General features: G+C 40.4%; 1 protein-coding gene across 4 annotated transcripts in view; it reads right to left on the bottom strand.

Annotated features, from left to right (window-relative positions):
• Ppp2r2b (protein phosphatase 2 regulatory subunit Bbeta) overlaps nt 1-23,624 on the bottom strand; it is a 531,088-nt gene that overhangs the window by 137,796 nt on the left and 369,668 nt on the right. Inside the window, exon 1 of one of the 4 annotated variants that reach the window (XM_008821628.3) lies at nt 5,471-5,592. The exons of the other annotated variants lie outside the window; for them this stretch is intronic. Within the exon in view, the coding sequence (XP_008819850.1) occupies nt 5,471-5,495 (25 nt within the window). The 5' untranslated portion in view covers nt 5,496-5,592. Of the gene's footprint in view, nt 1-5,470; nt 5,593-23,624 lie in introns of those variants that run through there. 4 annotated transcript variants of the gene reach the window in all.

Genomic DNA, 23,624 nt, shown 5'->3' with positions numbered 1-23,624 from the left:
TGTATGTGAGTGCACCCATGTTGTGCAATGCCGTGGAGGTCAGAAGAGGACATTGGATTCCCCAGGAACTGGAGTTAAGGGTGGTTCTTAGCTGCCACATGGGTGCTGGGAATCGAACCAGGGTCCTCTGCAAGAGCAGTCAGTGTTCTTAACTGCTGAGCTATCTTTCCAGCCCCCCTTTATTATTTTTAAACATGTATATATGTACTATATATACATGCATGCATGTGTGTGGGTGTACATGTGTGGAGGTCAGAGGACAACTTTCTAGAGTCAGTTCTCTCCTTCCACCGTGTGAGTCCTAGGGATTGAATTCAGGTTGTCAGGTCTGGTGGCAAGGCCCTTACCAGGTGAGCTGTCTCTCTGAACCATTTTTTTTTTAACTTAAAAAAATTTAAAATTACATATTATTTATTTATTTAATTTATTTATATGGTGTGTGTGTGTGTGTGTGTACATGTGTGGGGGGGGCATGCATGTGTAGCTCAAGTATGGAGATCAGAGGACAACTTGCAGGAGTCTTCAGTTCTTTCCTTTCATCATGTGGGTCCCAGAGATCAAACTCAGGTTGCAGGCTTGGTGGCAGGCACCTTTACCACTGAGCCATCGTACTGGCCCTCTAAAACCCATTTTCTTAACTGGCCTCTCAAGTTCTATTTCTTTTTTCTTTTGTTCTGTTTTGAGACAGGGTCTCCCAGTAGCACCAGCTGGCCTGGAACTCATTATGTAGACCAGGCTGGCCTCGGTCTCACAGAGATCTGCCTGCCTCTGCCTCCCGAGTGCTGGGACTAAAGGTGTGCACCACCACGCCAGCTCAAGTGCTATTTCTTGTCTACCTTCTGTTACAGTTTTTGTCCCTACTCTCTTTCATCTAATATAAATATCTATCTATCTATCTATCTATCTATCATCTATCTATCTTCTATCTATCATATCTATCTATCTATCTATTATCTATATATCATCTATCTATCTATCATCTATCCATATCTATCTATCATCTATCTATCTATCTATCATCTATCTATCTATCATCATCTATCTTATATAGATCTAATATATTATATAATAGTGTATGTACATATATTATGTTAGAAAAATCCTTTCTTAACCTGTCACCCAAACAGAGCTATATGCTTTTTCTACTAGTGTCGCAGGGTGCACCTTCTGGGCAGTCTCACTCATCTTTGTCACACACTTGATGCTTCAGCAGTGCTAAACCCTTCACACCCCCTGGGTAACCATTCTCTTTGCCACTGTCTCACTCCGTTTCATTTTCCCGGGGCAGTCTTCTCTTAGCTGTGCCCATTGACATGCCGTTCTCCTCTATAGTTGGCCCCTTGAGGGCAGGATCTTATTCCCTATTATAGTCTGGAGATCTAGAGTAGGAACTGGTTCTTTGCAGATTTGAAAAATATCAGTAGATTAACTGAATGCAAAATGCAGGATCTTCAGGGCTACCTATGATGCCACCTATTCCATGAGGCTGTCCACAAGCTCCTTGACTGGAAACGTTCTTTCTTCCTCAAACCTCCTACAACTCAGTGTTTTCGTGTGCTATTCCTGGCAGTCTCTCTTAACCAAGCCTATCTTTTATTTTCCTTATTGAAATGTATTTTATAAAAGGCAGAATTCCTATCTTACCCACCTCTAGCTCTACCAAGCACAGTTAGTGTTTGATGAATGAAAGAATGCACAACCAAAACCCTCTCCGATGATACAATTTACAGCAGTTCTTGACCTTTTTGTGGGGACATCTCAGAACTCTTTAAGGAATGGATAAAATCTGTAAATTATTTGCCCACAAAGCTGCATTCATTTATATAAACAAAATTCTGCATTTTCTTTTCTGGGAGTGTGTAGAATTCTAGTGCATCCTGAGATCATCTAACATCCCTTTGCCCAAAGACTTTTGCCTATGTAATTTCACAACGCATCCTCTTAGGTTTATCAGTAGCTGTGATCACTTATCACTTTAGTCAGTAGCTGTGATCACTTATCCTGTGACTCCAACCTTCTCAGAGCCAGTTACAAATTAGTCTCTTCCAAAAATCAAGTAAGAATAGTTTCTATTTAAAACTCCACTAACGTAGTGGGCATCGTCCTATTGAATATGGCACAGATGTTGACAGATGGCTTGTATATATAGAGAATATATTTTGTCTCCTTAACTAGATTACAAGTTCCTTGAAGACAGAATTATATTCGCTTCTTTGGCATCTCTCTAAGCATCTCTCCTACTACCCAGGGTCTTATATTGTACACAGAAAACGCGATACAGCTGGTCCACAGCTGGTAATTTAGGATGCTTATGGGGGACAACTGTTGCCCTGAATAATGCATATGCCGGCTTACTTTTAAACTTAAAGACATATATGCTCCACTTTTCCTGAAAAATCATTATTATTTTCAAAGGTTCATTGCTGTAGGTTCACAGTCTGGGAACCTCTAAAATAAAGCTGGTTCTTGAGCAATTAAGCACCCAGGCCATTATTTAGAAGCAGTGTCTCCAAGATGGGAGAGAATGAGAACTGGGTCATATTTCCATTTCTTCAAGGACTCTACTTTCAGGCAAAGTTTTAGCTACTGATTCCTACAGCTCACGTTACTGCCTTTGAAGAGAATGGGATGGCAAAGAGCTTTTTTAAAAAAGTCAGTTACTATTAAACACAGCAGCAAAAGTCCTTTCTCTCTAACATACTCCAGAGCAGTTTCTTAGCCTTGATTGTGATGCATTGATTAATTTCTGAAACTTCTTGGGGGAAATTAAAAGTCAATATTTTATCTGGCAGTAGAAGGAATCAATGAGTTAAAAACTAAAAGTGATTCAACACTGGTCACAATCTCAAGTGCATCTTCTTCTTCAACAGAACTGAGATCAACACAATATAAGCTTTTGGTCATTTAACATTAAGGAAACTTTGTGAACTTGTATGGTTTCCCAATACCCCATCTCACTACATTCTGGGTCTGCACTTGCTTTCAGGACCTCAGAAATGCCCTGTTCACCCTACTTTGGGGTATTCAAACCTGCTGCTGTCTTCCTGTCTAAATTCCTCTCTACTTGTCTTCTCTTGTTTCACTTAAACAGAATATCCAGAGAGCAGCCATTTCTGACAGCACCTTTCAAAACCTGTCTACAGTCCTCTTCATAAGGACTCCATGCTCTCCTACGAAGCGCCCACTGGAATCTGTCATTTTATATTTGTTTTAGAGTTATTATTATCAGTCTCCCTCATAGGATAGTGTATAATTAATCAGGGTAGAGATCATAGCTGACTTTTAGCCATGGTATGCCTGGCCCAGCTCAATGCTTCAGATGTAGCAAATATGCAATGAGTGCTTAATGGAAGTATGGATTCTTAGGATATACATTAGTAAATGATGTCTGCACTTGGATTCATATTCTCTGATACTGTTCACACACAGTGGCTGCAGCAGACCTGTGGGATTATTGAAACTTAAAAACAATATATATATATACACACACACACACACACACACACACACACACACACACACACATATACCTCATTCTCTTTAATGAGATTGACTCAGTTAATGGCATCCCAAGAAAGGAATGCACTATAGAATGTACACATTCTTCTAATACTTAAATTTCAGCCCTTGTTTGAAACAGTCTCCACTCTTGATTTTCAGGAAGAAAGGCCTTAGAAACCCAGAGGTAGAGAGATCTGTCTATGCCAAGAAATCTGACTCAGTGAACTACTTCAGTCAAACATAAAACCTCATTGGCTTGCCCAATTGCTGAGAAGGAATTTCTGGATTAGACGGTTTATTAATATAGGAGCCAGCTTCAAGGACCTGCTGGTCTTTGCTTTGTGTGCCTAAAGTTAGCACAGTGACACAGTGAAGGTTGTCTGAGTGAAAGCTATCAGTGAGTCTTATGGAATAATGGCAGAAATAGCAGCTACCCCTGGGCATCTAGACACCCTTAGCTCAGGAGTTCAAGACTACACACAGCTGAGCCTGAGATTTGTGGTCAAATGAAAACTATTTGTTAGCTGGCACCTTCTCATGCCTAACCCAAGACTTTGCCTTGCAAAATAGTTCTAAGAGGAGTCAGCAGCTCCCATCACAATTTAAACGATAGCTTCAGAATTTACTTGCTGCTAATCTTGGTATATAACCTAACTTCTCTCTTCTCCCACTTACCTAATATTTAAAATGGAGGTGATATTACCCCATGAATATATATAAATAAACTGATACAAAGGATTTAGAGTGGTGCCAGACACACATAAGCACTAGTGTTAGAGTAACACTTCACCCAGAACTTCTATAGTGAATGGTTAACAGGATAGTTTTAGACATCAGACAGATACAATTATCTCTGCCATTGGTAAGCAATATGCCTTTGGGAAAGTTGTTTGAGATCTCTGAACCTTGGTTTCTTTATCTGTAAAACAAGGATAACAGTAGAGGGGGCTGATGAAGATTAAGTGAGGTAAGGAGGGGAAGAGCTTAACATGGTGGCTGGTGCATTCCAGATAGTCAGTAGCTGTGATCACTTATCATTGTACTTCCTAGTGGATCACTCTCCTGAGTCCCAGAAAGGGGCAGTGCAGGGCTCTGCAGTCCCACATACCCAGCCCAGTTACATCTCATCAGCAGAATTATTTTATTGGGATTCTTTTATTTAATAACATTGCAATACCAGTCCATACTTTTCCAACTTTTTAACTAAGTTGTCAACATTTAAAATTGACAAAGTTTCATTAAAAAAAAAAAAAAAAACTACATCCTTCCCCTCCCCCATCTCTCTCTCTGACAGGATCTTGCTATACAGCCTTGGTTGGTCTGGTATTTGCGATGTAGTCCAGGATGGCCTTGAACTTGACTTTCAAGAATATTCTACCATACCTGGCTAAATTTTCAGTTTCTTAAATATTTTATTATTTTAATTTTATGTGTATGAGTGTATTGTCTACATGTTGGTAAGTTTATTGCATCATGCAATGTCCACAGAGGCCAGAAGGGGGCATTGGATCCCCTGGAACTGGAGTTACAGATTTTTGTTAGCCACCATGTGGGTGCCGAGCCACGTGGGTGAATCGTACCTGGGTCCTCTGCAAGAACCACCACTGTTAGCTACTGAGCCATCTCTCCAGCCCCTATTTTCAATTTCTTTAACAAACAAACAAACAACAAAAGGGCAGCACTGGACTGGCATTCCCACATGGTCACTTTTTGCTAGAGCTAGGAATCAGCTTACTCCTTTAAAAGTTCACAGGTCCTTGAATTTTCTGGCTCATCTACCATTTCCTAGTGCAACCCCAGCATTGAGACCACATTGTGTGTATCCATTTACCCTCCTGGGGTTTTCTGACCTCTCTGTACCCATCTTTCACATTACTTGGTCTCTGTGGACATCTGACTCAGCAGCTGAAGGTCTTGACTTCACTGGCATCCTCTGCCTCTCTACGATCCTGCATGCAGGAAGCAATACCTTGATCCTCACAGTCTTGGGCCATTCGTCTGCATCGGCAAGCAGAGTGTAGAATGAGGGAACAGTGAATTGCAGCTAAAGGCTCATCAGAAGTTGACTCCAGAAATTCATTATTAGCTCACCCCAAATCTTCTTCGGTTGATCTAGACTGAGGGTAGAGGACAAGGGACAAAGGAGAAGAGTGCTATACAACAACGGTTGGGAGCCGAACTCTCTAAAATCTATCTTAGAGATTATCAGTCCCTTAAAATGAGGTTCCTTGGGAGAAAAAAATGCCAAGCAGTTCAGGGAAATTGTTCATACACTACCCTTGTTCGAGGACTTGTCTGCGTTCAAGATTCAGAAGTCCTATAAGAAAGGGATCAATGTGCACTTTCTAATCTACATTTAAAGATATTTGTTGGTCACTTAGTAGGAGCCAAAGGTCACTCTTGGTGTTGGTGACTCTGTTGGCAGGCAAGATCTTTGAGCTCAGGTAACGCCTTCAGTGTGGAGCAAAGCAGGATGCTACACCCTGTTTCTATATTTGTGTCAAAATATGATGCGCTGAGAACTTGCTTAGGCACAGTCCATGGCCCAGCATACAGCCTTTCTCTGGAGGCCCTTCACAATAGGGAAATGGCAGAGATGCGCACATCCACTGATGCAGGTGGAAACATAAAGCCACACCAGAATGTTTCTAAGAGAACCACACGAAAGCCGAGGGACTCTAGGGCAGCCTTAATTTGGGAAGAACTACAGTCTCATTCTGAGTCTCAGATTCTGGAAAATCTTCCAAGGGTACCACAGGAAGGGTTAACTTGCCTTTTACCTCCAAAGTGGAGATGTTTTTCTAACCTGCCTCTAATACAACCCAGTTGGAAATGTATTTGTTTTTCACTGTTTAATCTTCTGCATCACCCACTGTTGATTAGATTTAATTAATTTATGTTTCTAATGAATTTAGAAACAGTGCTATAGCAGGAACATTTTCAGACAGCATCTGGCCACCAAATGGATTGATTACCTTGTCTGCAAAAGTCTTTCAAGCATCTGGGGCCTGATTTTTTGAGACACCAGAAGCTCTTTCAGAGGTTAAAAATAAAACCCATACCAAATATCGAGAGAGAGAGAGAGAGAGAGAGAATGGTAGACATAGGTAAGATTCACTTTGATTTGCAAATTTTGATGTTGGCGCTTCTCCAACTTGAAATCACATTTTGCTGCTCACTGGCACAGTTTCAATGGCACCAAATAGACTGATCTGAATCTATTTTGTTCAACATAATCAGAATCCACCAGGCCCAAGCCCAGGCTGCCACCCTGTGAACTTCTTTGGCACTTTCTTCTGAATGGAAGCTCCCACTGATCATTAGGATGAAACATTTACAGAAAACATTTAGAGAGAAGCACTTTGCTCTCATTCATTCAGCAAACATTTATTGGGGGCCCACTGTGTGCCTGGCACTGGGCCACATGCACCTCTTCATCGGCTGCTCTTGGCCAACAGCCCTGCAGGATGGCAGATTCTGTTCTTCCAGTCACAGAGATATGATGGAGTGCTATGTGAAAAAATAATTAACATGATGAGTACTCCTAATAAAGCATATAAAGATATGTGCTCGGACACACACACACACACACACACACACACACCATGAAGCACTTTAAAGACATTAACTCATTCAACCCTCACAAACAGAGTAGATGTCAATTATGAGTCCCATTTTACAGAGAATACCAAGGCACCAGCCATTTCTAAGGCTTGCTCACAGTTGCCCAGTCTAGCTTTTGCAGCACCCACCTTCCAACTCAAGAGTCTGCTCTCTCTGCTGTCATTCTCTTGATACCACTTATTGAGGACTGTATTAGGCTCTATTCCAAGCACTTCATTGCATTATGCTGTAACTTACATCCATGCCTTATCCAGTGAGTAGTATTGTTCTCAGCCAAGGAAGCCGAAGGACTGAAACTGAGTGCAGGTCGTAGGGAGAGCTAGCAGCAGGGCTGGGCTGACTTCAGGGCTGCAGGGCTGCAAAGGCTACTGAGTGCTGCCTGCTGGTCAGTGACAGAGAAGGGGGTTCTGAGAACCAAGCAGCTTCCTCAAAGCTGCACCAGGACTAGATAGAAAAGTCAGAAGAGGACCAGTCTGCACAGCCCAATGAGAGAGAGAGAGAGAGAGAGAGAGAGAGAGAGAGACTGAAGAATGCACAGAGAACAAGAAAATGACTTCATCTTCAAGAGGCAGGTGAAAGATACTGGAAAGCTCATTGCCTGACTGGTTTTTCTGGCTCAAGTTCAAAGGGAAATGAGTGACAACCAGGTGGCTGTCCATAATATAAGCTACAATAAAAAGCTTGTAACACTGAACATCTGAACATGTATGAACAATGAATACAGACTCTTGCAACAGTCAACTTGCGATGGTTCTATGCTGGTGTTGAATAAACCTGGTCTGACATAATTCTTGAGACAGAATGTAATTTAGGGAGTCTGGACAAAATTTTTTTCCTTCCATTTCTCTCTTACCATTATCCCAACATGGTCAAGTCCCCTATCCTCTCTTGACCTTTCTACCTGTTCCCTCTCTGCCAAGCCCAGCGCAGGCTCTCCCTTGGTTTGTTTAACCCTCATGCATCTAGTCCTTAGGTTTTACAGTTCTTCCAGGGAGTCGTCTATGACTGCTCTATTCTGGGTTAGGTGCTTATTTTAAATGTAACCTTTATTTCCTCCTATTGTACATTTACTGCACTGAAAGTAACTGTTTATTGGTCTCATTGAGACAGCATGATGGCTACCATTATATCTCCAATGCACGGCTGCTACTTAATGTCACTATTTAACTGAATGGAGAGGAAGGATTATGAGGCAGGCAATATGATTTTGGTTGGTCTTTCTGTTTGAAATCTCCTCCCTTCATAATGCATGTTACATATCAGAAGTTACTAAGCATCCCTTTAAGCTTTCCTTGTCACTTTCCTCTGTACACTTGAATAAAAATCAGAGTAGTAATAATCCCTAGGGAAGGAGAAGGTTAAGTCAGAAGGGGCCATGGAATCTTATGGAGTCCAGAAGACATCCTAAATCTTTTTTTTTTAATTAATTTTTTTTGTATATTTTTTATTGAATTTTTGTGTATTTCACACAAAACATCTTAATTATCTTTATACTCCCTCCCCCATCTGCACATTTCCATAGCCCCCCACCAGCTTTCATACATTCTGTTATTTATGCTAAGGCCTAACAGTTAATTTAGTGTACCGAGACATCCCTCAGTGCAAGTTCATCCACCGGGGTCTAGCCAGCCTATCTAGAGTCATTCCCTTAAAAAAGATCAGCTTTTCCTCACCCAGCAGTAATCAGCTGCCAAAAGTTCTTTAGCTAAGATTGGGGCCTGCTGCCCATTTCCCCAGTTCCATGCTGGGTTTTGGTCTGCTTGAGTTTGCATGGGTCTTGTGCATTCTGACACCATTGCTATAGATTCATATGAGCAAGGTCCCAGGAGCCTGTAAGTCTCTGTTTCCATATGGTCATGCACCTCCTCCCCTGGCTCTTACAATCTTTCTGGCCCATCTTCCACAATTGTCCTTGAGCCCTGGGTGGGTGGAATTTAATATAGGAGTCCTGTCCAGGAACCCACACCCTGTAGAGTCTTATTCTCTACACTTTGGCCATTTGTGACCTTTGGTGTTCATTGGCCTCTCTCGTATGAGGGAGTTTTATTGATGAGAGTTGAGAGATACATTAATATTCTTTCTACTCCTTTTCGCACTATGTTGCATGAGCCTTAGATGTGGAAGTTCCATTGTAGATGTGTTACTTAGGGTTGGGCATTTCATAGGCACTTATTCTCTGTGTATGACCAGGTGTAGAACTCTGTAATATTTTCCATCTGTTGCAAAAGTGGCTTCTTTGATGAGTGGTGACTGGGATATTTGTCTGTAAATATAAGAATCCATATTTAGCATATAAGAAGAAATTACATTTGTTTAGGGATGTGATAGCCTTAGAGTTTTCTCTAAGATCTATGACCTCCAGCCATGTGTATTTGGCTATGTTTACAGTATTACACATGAGTTTCCTTCCACTGAGTGGGCTTTAAGTCCAATTAGGTAGCTGTTGATTACCCCCAAGATAGAAGTGCTGCTGCTACCCGAATATAATTTTCTGTGCTGGTCATTGATGTGGTTATTAGGCCTCAAAGCTGGGGTTGGACTATCGATTGATGTTCTCTGTTAGCAGTTTGCATAGTGTTTTCCAAAACTATGAGAGCTAGCCTTCAGGGAGGTGACTTTCAGGTCAGTTCCAACTTCATTTCTCTAAATCCTCTGTCTGAAGTATGTCTTGTGTTCAGCAATAGGGTCTTACCTTCAAGTTCTGGGAGGCAATCAAAGGCTGTGGCAATAGCTTGTGGAATTTTGGGAGTCTCTTGGACTACCCTGTCCAACAACTCAAAGGGAGGTTTTTTTCCTGTCTGCCACTGTTTCTTGTTATATAGCCTTCAGTTATACATATGGACACATGTAGAAATATTGTATATTGTAGTTTTTCAGTAAGCTTCTGACTAATACATTTCCCTCAGGATTTTTTTTCACACCAGCTAAGCATTATTTATCTACCCCCCTCCATATCTAACCGTCTCTCTTCCCTCCCCAGTTAAAGTACTCCCATTTTCCCATTTCACCCTTGATAATACCTGTCTCCTATGGTCCCCCTTCTGTTGAACTCTTCTTCCCATGTCCTTAATCTTAATCTGGATAGTGGTAAATGGGTATGTGTACAGAAAAGTAATCAAGATGGACGTGAGGAATATTGCGACTTACTGTAAGTAACTAATACCTTAGTATAAAAATCAATGCTTTGATGGCTCACTTATATTGAAAGGAGAAAACTCAAACCTCCTTGCTCTGATAGTGAAGATTTGTCACTAATTGGCCCAATCGTCAAACTACTTGTTCAAACTCACTTTTCTCAAATGCATGCCCTGGTCTTTTCAAATTCTTCTCACTCATTTTCATGTCTGTGCTTAAAATCATACTGTAAATCTTACCCTAAATGTCTGCTTTCCTTCCCTTAACCTTCCAGAAACTCCACTCCTGAAGGACTGAGACAAATCCATCCTAATCTTGACAAATCCACATGTCTCATTAACCTCTTTTTCCTGAACCTTTGACTCTTGTCTGGTTCATTCATGCCAAATTTTCTTGAAGATAGTAACTCCTTGAAGGCAGGAACTTTTCACATTTTGTATTTTTATATTTAGTAAAGCACCTGGTGCAATGGTAGGTGCTCAATATACATCTGTTGTGCATACTGAAAGCTGACCTGTGTTCTTAGACCCTCAGAAGTTGCAAACTTGAATAGAGGTTAAAAAGGCAGGGTTTCTATGTGCTCTAAAGTGAAAACACAGTGGTGCTTTTAAGGCTATTGGCTTAGGATTCAAATGAGGTTTCAAACCCAGGTTTTGCCACCTATGGGTTTTATAACCCAGCACAATCAATTGGAATTGCGGTCACGGAAACTCAATTTCCTCATTTATGCAATGGGGGCTTTCTCACGGGCTACTGTGATAGCTACACAAGAAAATAAGTATTTTATTAGTTGACACCCAAGCAAATGAGCATGCTGTCAACATTACCAAGTGAAGGATTCAGCACAGTCACCTACTCCCAGGTAACAGTGAACAAGTGCTAGACCTCATTACCAGTTATTAAACACAATGTAAAGTCAGAGAGAAACGTCTATGAATCAGGAAGTGACAATGAAACAAGCAGGAAGGATGGACTCATTGTGAGCTATACACATGTGTAGTCAGAGTGAACTTAATCCGTTAGACATTCCGTAGGGAAATTCCACCATATCCCATTAACACAGTCCCAAAGGCAAGAGCTGCCCTTTGACCTTTACATATTTAATATCTCTGACAAAATTCTGAATCATCTTGAAATGGTGTACAAAGGCAAGTGTATCTGGGAGTCGCAGCAGTTTTCCGCTTTAGCTCTCACCTCGCTTACACAACTCTTTAATCATCTTAATTCCTGGTGCTTCCCTTCAAACTTTTGACTGTAGGATAGCTGTTTGATTGCTCAATGGGATTTTGACAGGTAGGAGAGGAGAACACCGAGGAACAAGTTCTATTGTGTTCTGACACACTCATTTACAAGACAACAGTTTAATAATTCTAATTCATATACACTTCTATGCATGCAATCAATAATTCATGGCGATTCCTCTGCTGCGTTTGTAGTGACAACAGAAAGGGCAAGATATTTCTTCTATTCACCCTCTTTTCTTCACTTAGGCGTGCCTGGAGCCTGGAGAGTTCAGAATCTCAAGAAAACAGTTTCCATGGTGATTCTTCCTTTGAGTACTCAACTGTATTTCAGTCTTTCTGGAGTGAATTAATGTTTCTTATTGCTTTCATGCTAAATATATTGAAGATTAGATTTGATTTCCTCTGCAGAAATATAGTTTTATCAGGAAAATGGAAAGTAAAAACACAGCGTGAACACACTGTACCTTTCTGCCACTATACTATCACAAAGGAGAAATAAAACATTTCAGAAAAAAACAGTCAGCCATGGGGAAATGGATGCATGTTCTTGGACATTAGGGTATATATGCATTATGCTAAAATGTTGGAAAGCCTGTCTTGGGAGAAAAAGATTTTACTTCCTTTAACTGTTGAAGGTGGTAAGAATTGACCGGAGAAACACTGTTACAAGAAACACCATGATTTTCAACATATTAATACTACCTTTCCTCAGCACAGCACCTACAACCTATATAGAACAAGGGACTCTTCAAACCCACAATACCACATCTATTTAATGTTTTATTGTGGAGTGTTTCAGATTCTCTTGAATTCACTGGTTTCTTTGTCAAAATAGTTAGGCAACCTTCCTAAGACTCCCATCGCAACCCAAATTTCCTGAAAAAAAAAAAAAAAAGAGCTGATGGCCCTAATAATTCCCAACCACGTGTTCCCCTTCCCCACTAGATTCTAAAGGGCAGGGCCTCTGTTTGTCCTAGTCACCTCTTATCTCTTTGTCTGGCACAGCACATGGGGCAGGAGACACAACAGAAAATTAGAACAAGAAATCTATGAGGGGTAAAGTCTGCTTTACATAAACTAGAAACACATCTCAGCAACAGTTACTAGTATTCAATTCTCTGCTGCTCCAGCTCCTGTTTCTTTTTCTTGTCCTGAAAGGAATAATCCATGTGTGGGAAGAAGGGCAAGGAGCAGACACCATCCAGGGAGACCACCTTCTCCATGACTGTATACTGACATAGTTTGGAGTCAAGTTGTCACCAGGCATGGATAATCAGGAAGAAAACTAGGCCTTTAGCCTCTTGGAATCAACCAGTGAGTATTTGCCTCAAACCAGGAATGACTGCCTTAGGTGCTGCTGGTTACAAAAAATTGAGTTGAAGAATTACTGATTCTTGGAAGTTTATAGTTTAGGAGGGATTGTTTTGGGATCATGGGGGAGCTAGCATGGTGGGGTCCAAACACATACACTAGGTGATTAAGATTACTTTCAGCCATGCTCAGTACCATAAATACATGAACTTGTTGATCTTCATAATAAATTTATGTATTAGTGTTAGTATTTTCATTTGATGTAAAGAAATTGAGACTAGGAAATATGCCTACCATCCTAAATCCAGTTATTAGTGGAGCTAAGATTCAAATCCACATAGCCTTGTATTTGAATCGATATCTTAACCTCGCCCTTGTGAATCTGAGGCTCTTGGGATCTGAGCTAAGCAAACTACAATCTTTTTCTCATAGTCTTCTTTGCTGTGCAAATCACCAAGCTCCATTATGTTCCCCAATGCCTCTGGACAATCATCAGGATGTCTGGAGGGCCACAGAGTGGATTCCAAAAGGAAAACCATTTCAGTGACTGTGTAAATGCTAGGCGTCACATCCCTGTTACCAGGATGCACACTGCTACAGCAGGGTTCCCATTTCCGTAAGAAGGGGCTAGGGAGGATGGCTGTGTGCAGCTTTATCTTACAGAAGTGCCATTCTGCTATAGTTTGAGGAGAGGCTACAAAGGGTTCTCTGGGCAGGCACTTCATTCTGAAACTCTTGTTCAAACTCAAAACGTATTAGCTGTAGTTTCACCCCACTGCAGTCAGTGGTGAGAAGATCTCTGTATGGTAGCTCCTGGACATGTTTGATTTGAAACTCTGGATCCCCTCAGCTCTATTAAACACAGGTGTAATTTTTAAGGACAAAAAAGAATCATATTATGCTTCAAAGGGCAAAATTATGGGATATGATTTTAGTTTTAATTGACAAAGAATTATTTATGTTTATGGGGTATAATGTGGTGTTTCCATACATGTTTACACTGTGGAATAATTAAATCAGGTTAATTAACATATTCATTACCTCATACATGTATATTTTTGTTGTGAGATGATTTAAAATTTATTCATTAAGTAATTTTGAGCTATACATACACATCATTATCTAGAATTACCCTACTGTGCAATAGATTGCTGAGACTTCTTTCTCTTGCCAAACTAAAACATCATACCTTAAAATAACATCTATTCCTCCAGCTCCTGGAAACTACCATTTAACTCTCTTCTATGATTCCACATGTAAGTAAGGTCATGTAATATTTATTTTTTTTATGCCTGAGTGAACTTTTCAATTTTATTTTTGCTTCTTTCACACAGTTCTATTTATGTTTCCAGGAATAAGCATTTATAACTTTAAATACCACAAAATAATTAGCATTTTTGAGATACAGTGATTTCCTAACAAAGGAGGGCAAGGGCAGGAAGATTTAGTGAGCGTCATCTGTTAGGGCTCATCAATGGGACAGGAACAAAGGCCCCATCTCCAGCGTTATTTTCATACTATGTGACTCCTGTAGAAGGAAACTTTAGCATCAGATCATTTCACCATATTTAGCAGCAAAGGAAATTATTACTTCTCAAGCAGCAGAAACATTAAATGTGTTTAGTTTTTTTCTCCCAGAGGATAGAATGGGACGCAGTGGTCATGTCCTTTATTCATCTAAGGTCACAGAGTTAACCCCTCTCTGGACTGAGGGGGTCCAGAGTCTGTGGAGTATGTCTGCCCTGAACACATAGCCAGAGATACTCTCTGCGTTTTCTTAAGAGACTGATGAAATGTTTGAGGACGTCAGTGGAGAGGGACAGGGCTGCTCCACGTATCTCTGAGGTGTGAATTTGGAGCAAAGAACATAGAACGAATGTATCCTCCTGTCAGAGCTACAGAGCTAGGCTCCACACCTGCCAGGTCCTTTTCCAAACTCCTTGTTTTAAATAATCCAACAATCGCATTTTTCAATCTTCTAGTATGTAAAATGTAATATCATGAAGACACCCTTGATGGCACACAGCATTCCAAGGAAGTTAGAATGGATGAAAACAAAAATGGAGTGGTGGTGGTGATTCAGGAATATACAAAGTTTGCTGGTTACTGGACTTTAAAATGTCTGCGAAAGCAGCAGGACTACTTGGAATCTGATAATGCAGCCTCAGGGTTAGAGCCACTGATTTTTTTTTTCTTTCTTTTCAGATCTGGCGATACATATTGTTCTGTTTATAGTGCTGGGTAGAAATGTAAAATGATTTTTGCCAGCGCCCTTAAAAAAAGTGTACTATGTTTATTATTAAATAATTAGTGCCTTAGACAGCAGAGAAGGGCAATTTGCATGTTTAAAGTCAGATGGATCTGGGGGGTCAAAACATAGTCTGCTACCTATTGACTGACAGATCTTGGGAGAGTCAATTCCCTCTTCTGTAAGCTAGTACAGAAAAAAATTCTCTCTTTATGGAGATGTGAGGCTGAAAGGGAGCACATAGATAAAGGAGCTAACATAATACCTGGCTTGTGGTAAGTCTTACTAATGTTAGAAAGAGAAACAAAACAAACAAAACAAAACACAACACAACAGGGACGACAAGGATTTGGTGGGTAGAGGGCTGTGTTTACTGCAATGTTTTAGATTTTCCTCTACAAGAGGCTTATCACCTCCTGATGGAGGGCAAAATAATTTTTCTATCTGTATAGCTGGTTTTGACTTTTCTTTTTTATCCCAAAGGTAGAAATATAAATATTTCCCAGTGACTTGATGATTAAAGTAAGGGCCAAGGACTCTCTCCTCATTTTCTGTTTGCAAACAATTTTTTTGTGGAAATACTTGATGGACTGCAGGGATATTTATGACTCAGGCCTCCTGGTAAAGTTCCTGATGCTGACTCATTTGTTACCCTGAGAGAGAAAGAGGCAGTTAAAACCATCCTTCATTTATTCTGCCTATCACTGATGGCAAGAGGTCAAAGGTAAGCCACTCAGCACAGGGTGAATATGTGAATCAAGAATTTCAATAATGCGCTTATGACCACAAGAGGAAAAAAGGCTTTCTAACATACACACACTCGTGAAAGTGTTTGCAAGGCCCTTAATGCAAGTACAAGAGCACTGGTAAATGCTAATATTCCGTAGGATGCTTCTGGCCTTCAGCTCCATGTGCACAGAAATCGTTTCCCTACAGAGCAAAAGAAAACAAAATGACAGTTGATGGAAAGGGAGGATGGACAGAAATAGAAAGGAGGCATGGTCTGGAGTTTCTGGCCTTGAAATAAAGAATAAAGGGAAACCTTACCAAAGCATAAAAGAAGGAAACATAAAACAATAAAAGTCAATTTTATAAACATTGCTACAAACTATAACAGCACAATCACTGTGATTACACTATAATCACCAGCAAACGCAACATCAATAGAATATATGAAATGCAAGAGCTTTGGAATATAAAAATAAAGGAGAGAAGAAATACCAATAACAATTGTTTGACTGTTTGGGATCATGGGTTGAGCTACAAACTCGAAATGCATTCTTCTCTTCAAGCTACAAACAGCATTATGGGCTGTGGATTCCTCTAGCACTAGTTATAGCTGGAAAACTCCAGGCTTAGTGAGGTGGAAGACCTTGCTCGAGAGCACACAGCTGAATGGCCTGAATCTAAAGCTCATCTTGCACTTTTGCTGCTTCGGCCAAGAAAAGTTGCATTGAAAACAATGTCATTCATTGCTCATAAATTATTCACACATAGTCACTCAATATTGATGAATTCAACATTGTTCTTTTTTTGTTTTTTATTAATCTTGTTTTACTTTTTAAAAAAATATTTTATTATTTTTATTTTATATGTATGTGTGTATTGCCTGCATGTAGGTAAGTGCACCATGTCGTGCAATGCCCATGGAGGACAGAAGAGGCTGTAGGATCCTCTGGGACTGGAGTTATGGACAGTTGTTAGCTGCCATGTGGGTGCTGGGATTTGAACCTGGGTCTTCTGTAGGAACAACCACTGTTCTTAACCGCTGAACCATCTCTCCAGCCCCTCAATGTTATTCTTGGGTAGAGCCAAGAATTTAGATAAAGAATATGAGTGAAAATTTGGGCCAAATGTGAATTGCTGACCACTTGGAGCTCTTAGCATCAGTTCTTTTACAAATACAGTCAGCAGAAGTCCTGTCCTCATCATCTATCGACTCACATCCAATTCAACAACCAGTGAGTAATGTCATTGCATGTTTGTGGATACACAGGAGACTATTTACAGAATTTTGAAAATATAAAACTGAACAATAAAAAACCAATAGCATTTATGGATTTGCTGAAGTTTACTTAAGACCAAGGCCAACAAAAATACTTTGTAAGATATGAAGTTAACTGGTGTGTGTGTGTGCACGTGTATGTGTGTACACACTTCTTTCTAGTTTCAATACAACAAATGGCTTCAGTAGAGACAATTTTTTGACTCATTTTTAAAATAAAAGAGTAAGATCGCTAATTCTAAATAAGTGAATTCTGAATTCATTTTAAGTAAGTGGATAAGAACTGTTCACATATATGTAGCTTTCATCAAGACACACATGACCTAATAAAAGTAACTTACTAAGGTTGGAGATGAGTAGACTTGATGACAGGATGCTGCATCCCTGGATCAGAGCTGATCTTTCTAAACACTGATTGGAGCTTTAGGTTAAACTTCCTTCAGGAAACCCTAGAACTGGCATCAAGTTTAAGGGTGGCATGGGTAGATTTGAGGCAAGGAAGGCACACACACACACACACACACACACACACACACACACAATCATTTATTCAGGAGAACATGTTGTAATTGCTGCTATGGATGAATTCTGCCTGCCAAAGGCCTTCTGTTTCAAGGCCTTTACAACTTAGTGGTTGATTTTCTGTACTGAAGTTTGGATTGAATCATGACACTAATAATAGAAGTCAAAGTGGTAGTGGTGCCAGAGGATCACGTTAGCACCAGTAAAATAGCTAACACGTGCTGAGTACACCTGGGCATTGTTTTTTGTTTTTTTGTTTTTTGTTTTTTTTTTCCTTGTAGTACTGGGGACGGAACCCAGGGCTCACACATGCTAGGCAGGCACTCTACCAATCAGCTATACCTCTTACCTCCCCAGGAAAAGTTTTTATACAGTATTTTATTTATTATTTTTATTTTATTTGTATGAGTGTGTTGCTTGTATATAAGTGCACTTGTGTTGTGCAATGCTTGCAGCAGTCAGAAGAGGGCGTCAGACCCCCCTGGAACTGGAGATACAGACAGTTGCTAGCCACTATGTGGGTGCTGGGAATGGACCTGGGTCCTCTGCAAGAGCAGTCAGTGCTCTTAACTGCTGAGTCATCTTTCTAGCCTCTCCAAGCACTGTTTTTAACTGCTTTATATATATTATTTTGTAGGGTTGTTGTGAGAATTAAATAAGTTAGGTAGCATTATTACTCAGTTGTTTTTCAGATGGAGAAATTGTGTTAAGTGCCCTACATATAATATGTACCGGTCAGCCTTTATAATTATTGATTCTACTATTTCCACTTTACAGCTGAAGAAACTGAGGCACAGACCGGCTACATCCTCATAATGCTAATAGCTTAAACAACTGGAGTTCACTACCAGGTTTGTTTGGCTGCGGAGCTGAAGTTCTGAACTGCTACTTAATATTTTTGATATCAATGCTTCCCTTTACCTGGCCACATCCAGGTGTCCCCCAGGGCTCCTTTTTCCCACTCCGCTTGTTGTCATGAGTGGGCTGCCACATGTTTCAGGGTTTTTTTTTGGCTCTCAGGTAGGATAAAAACCAATGCCTACTCAAAGGGCCAAAATCAGCCAACACTCTATGTTGTAGGAAAGGTCTGCATAGTGCCTCCTGTGCAAAGAGCTGAGAGCCATTCTGGAATTTAGGTACCAGTTTCATCATCCTACCCACTCCCTGCCAATGGTATTTCCTCCCAGGGCCCAGAGAAGATGAAGGCATACTTCCACAGGAGGAGATGCAGAGGTCTGGGGTTAATGTACAGGAGATGGACTGAGCCACACAGGAGGAAAGGGAGTGGGGGAAGTGCTTTGAATTCCACTGCCAGAAATCTCCATCTTTTTATTATTTGTATAAATCATTTGGCTTTGAAGACACCAAAGGCCAAGCCTCCAAGTGCAGTGATGAAAATAAATTGGGTAGCACAATAAATAACGGGTAAAGCCAGGCTGCCAAATGAAGAAGGATTTAGATCATTTAAATCCTAGGCTAGGAGTTGTCAAATCCAGTTTAATACTGATAAGTGTGGGATAATAACTCTTAGCAAACAGTCCTATCCCAGCAGACATCCCTGCATAACGCTTCTAGTGCTTTTGCCCACCCTTTGCAAGGTGAAGAAGCCAGAGGGGATTGGCAAAGTGAAAAGGGATGCTATCTACTGACCAGAAATGAGCCTAGGTTATTACCCAATAATCCCAGATGAGTCCACTAGGCTTAGAGAAAATAGGAAGAACTAACAGGATGTAGTAAGTTTTCATTAGCTGAAAAAGACATTCTAAATCAGAGTAGGCTTTATACTACTAAATTGGACAGGAAGAAGTGCATCACAATTGAGTATAATGAAAAGATGGAAAGAATTGGGGGCTGTAAAACCATGGGCACTGTCAGTGGACTGAGGGTGGAATCAGTGTTGAAGGATACTTGTCACGACATGAAACACAGTCGTCATCAGATGGCCCATTCCCAGCAGTTGGGATTATTTTTTTCTGGACTCATGCCCTTACTCTGAGACTTGGCCTAGAGGACAGAAGCAGTACCCTCCCTGCCTGATAACACTGGAATCTCAAGAATGTTCATAATCAGTCATTACTCGATGAACGATGAGTGATTTCATTCACGCATCATGTCTTTATTGAAGGAAAGACATGCCAGGCATTGTCCTGGAGCTAAGGAGACATCATTACATAAAACAGACTGTGATGCTGCTAGTCACAAACAATGGAACACGCACCAGGCCACACAGTTTACGTGCATTTGTTCCTTCAAGCCTCATAGCAATTTTATGATGCAGTTACTATTACCCATTTTACAAACAGAGTGAAAGTAACTTATCCAAGATGTAGAGGAAGGAATGATGCTTGCATCCATCTACATTCCCTTCCCCAACCCTGTCTTCAGCCCTCTGCTCTTTGGTGCCTTCAAAGGAGAAAGTCATTCACACCAGCCATCATGAGTTGCATGTACATCTCTGCCTCTGCTTTCCTGAGACCCCAAGTATTGCCAACGAGCCTATAAATATGCACAGGTACATTTCAAAAGTTGTGTATGATGATCTAGAGAAAATAGAATGTTCTAGCTCTGGTATTACTTGGGATTTATATTAATACCTCTGTCAGGCGGCGAAATCAGGATTTCACCTTTGCATTTTCAGCCCTGCTCAGTCATTACCAAGTAATACATGCTCAAGTCACTTTGAACACTTACAAGTTATCTTCCCAGGGGCTTACATGTTCTTTTTGTTACAAACTCTCTGATATTCTCTAGCTCAGTACTGCAACAGAAAGAATCTAGTAGTAATAATTAAAAAGAAACAGGTAAGCAGGTAAGCAACATATTTTATTTAATCGAATTCACTGGAAATGTCATTGTATCATGTAACAAATATAAAGTATTATTGACTTTTTCTTCTTATACTGTTTTCCATTTCTGGCATGTATTTTACATGTACGTGATTGAATTTGAGCTTTCATGCAAGCTTTGTGGTTATTGACTTGTTCTGACTAGATATTATGAGCTGAGTCGTCTAGTGGCATTTGCTGAGTGCCTACTTCATGCCAAGACTTGTGCTGGGTATTCATGTACATCACACTTTATCTTCCCAGGGGCTTGCCAAGTAAGCATCACTGATCTCACACCACAAATGAAGAAACTGAAGACAGTGATTGGGGGCCCCAAGACTATAGGGGAAATTTACTTTTACCTCTTTAATAGTTCCTCACATAGAGCATGATTCAACAAATACCTTTGGACTGGGTGGAGGGTTACTTAGTGGGTCTGCAGAGGAGCTAGGGTTTGAATTAGGTGTGTCTGATATTAAGGCTTGTACTCTTTCACCATAGCCCTTTAATTCTTTCCTTCCATTTTATTCTTGCAGAGCGGCTATAGCTCCTAAGGTACAGAGACTCTGCAGTGCTTACAGGCCTTTTGTCTTATCGAGTGAATTATAGATGTGAACTCTTTATCTGGATGTCATATTTACCAGCATGTATGACTTCTTTTTGTGCAGTTTCACAAAGAGTTTCTCAGTACCTACTGATACCAATAATGGTGCTCAACCTTATTGAATAAAGGAGGAATAAAGATTATCAACACAGGGGCTTTAGCCTCAGTGTCTCTTGGAAGGCTTGACATGGAATGCTTAATACAGAGTATATATGCACCTAGATTCAAGGAAGACTGGGTTAGAAGCAATTTTAAATGTCATCTTATCATCTGCATGACATCACTGGGCACTAAATTATCTACTAGATATAACACTAGGAGTGGTAGTATTTCCCCAAATGAATTTTTATTTTATTTTATTTTATTTATTTATTTATTTAATTTACTTATTTAAAAATTTTATTAATTATTTTCATTTTATGTGTATCAGTGTATCACCTTCATGTATGTAAGTGTGCCCGTGTTGTGCAATACCCGTGGAGGTCAGAAGAGGACATTGAATTCTCTGGAACTGGTGCTAGGGACCATCGTTAGCTGCCATGTAGGTGCTGGGAATTGAACCAGGTCTTCTGCAAGAACAGCCAGTGCTCTTTAACCACTGAGCCATCTCTCCAGCCCCAATTTATTTATTTATTTATTTATTTATTTATTTATTTATTTATTTATTTATATTTTGTTCTTTTTGAGACAGTCTCCTTGTAGCTCCAGCTGACCTGGAACCAGGCTGGCCTTGAACTCACAGAGATCTACCTGCCTCTGCCTCTTGGGTGCTAGATTTAAGGCTTGTGCTACCATGCCTAGACTAACAATGAATTAAAAAATTATTGTATGTATGTGAATGATGTGTGTGTGTGGGGGGGAGTAGGAATACCACTGTGAGCATGTGGAGGTCGAAGAACAAATTTGTAGTTGTTTCTCTCCTTCTAACATTGCTGAGGTTCTGGGGACCAAACTCGGGTCACTAGTCATGTGCTGAGAGCACCTTTACCTGCTGAGCCATCTTGCTGGCCCAACAATGAGTTCTTGAAAGAGGGATACTTCCCAAAGTATTTTGCATATTGTTAAACAAATGACAGTTGAACATCTTTCAGTTAACCGGCTTTTGCTCTGTCTCTCCTTATAGGCCAAGTACCTGAGAGTTAGGTTTCTTATGGGTCAAGGGTGGTCTGGTGAGATGCTGTGAAAGCTCTGATAATAGCCCACATTTCTTAGGGAAACAGGTGGGTGGGCTCTTGATTCTAACTCTTACTAGAAAGCCTTAGACTAATTATGTTGACAGCCTTCTAGTAAAATAATTAGTAATTCAATTAATTCACATATCCATTGATTAACTATTCATCACTTCTAGTATGATAAGAACTGTGACTATGATAGTCCCTGCCTTTGAGGACTCAGGCATACAAAGAAATCATTGTACAATGCAATTGTACAAGGCATACAGTACATTTAAATTATGCACAATAATAATTGCACAATACAAAAACACAACGTGAGGGGAACTAAGACATGGACGAGGACAAGAATGCTATGCAGTATGCAGGGAGCATATCCAAACAGAAACTAGGGAAGCAGGGGAACACTCTTGGCATCCTGTCTAGCACTGGAGGTCAGATGAAAGTCAGTCTGGCCAAAGGTGAAGGACGAAAGGACAACACAGGAGAGGCACAGAGCACATCACATCGAACCCAGTGAGATGTTCACTTGAAGGGAGCATGAGGCACCGTGGCTGTGCAAACTAAGAAAACATGTCCAGGCAACACTGGGGAAGGTGCTTGGGCTCTTGATGAGAGCCCTTACGCATGGTAGGAAGAGATATGTCAAAGGTTTTAACGGAAGAAGTCAGAGTTGCTCTTTAAGAGCATTTCATTGTAGTTCTTGTGTTTTACTTTGGTCACATTCTAGGACCACTGTTTATACTACGCTTCTCAATACTTTATTTTTCTTTATATCTCCAATGCATCTATATAGTATCTGCTGCAAAATTGATGCTGAATACTTATTTCTAGCAATCATGTTTGTGGGAATTGTTGATATATTTGAGGGGTCTGAGTCTGCTTGATTGTATTACCCACATGGAGGAAAGGAGGATCCTTCACCTGGACTCCTTGGACCCCCAGGAATTACATGCAAAAATTTGAGTATAAGAGTATAGATATGCACATTGTTTGAAGAGTGACGGATAGTCAGTTTCATCATACTCTCAAAAAGGTCCAAGATCTCCAGGATTAGGAAGCACTGGATAAAGGGGGATCCTTGGGAGATACAATTTTGGAACTCATTCTAGCCAGAGAAGCCATCTTAAAGGCAAATCATTAGATAAATGACGTTTCACACCAAAAGTAGAAAAATGAATGGGCAGACATGGATGTGATCTAAAATTTCCTAGTAAAAGGAAATACAGAATCAGGATAAGAGAGAGGTACAGAGAGAGGGAAGAGAGACAGAGACAGAGAGAGTTGTATGATGGTAAGATGACAGTTATGGTTGGAATACAAAATGTTTCTTACAGGTTCTCGTGCTGTGTTGAAGGTTTGTTCCCTAGCTGGTTGTGCTGTACTGGGATATGGTAGAAACTTTAGGAGGCTGAACCTAACTGGAGCAAACA

This window comes from Nannospalax galili, unplaced genomic scaffold (assembly GCF_000622305.1).
Source record: "Nannospalax galili isolate Female #2095 unplaced genomic scaffold, S.galili_v1.0 scaffold328, whole genome shotgun sequence".
Classification (NCBI taxonomy): Eukaryota; Metazoa; Chordata; class Mammalia; order Rodentia; family Spalacidae; genus Nannospalax; species Nannospalax galili.
Note: the sequence above shows the minus strand (reverse complement) of the source record. Positions and strands in the feature narration are given on the sequence as shown.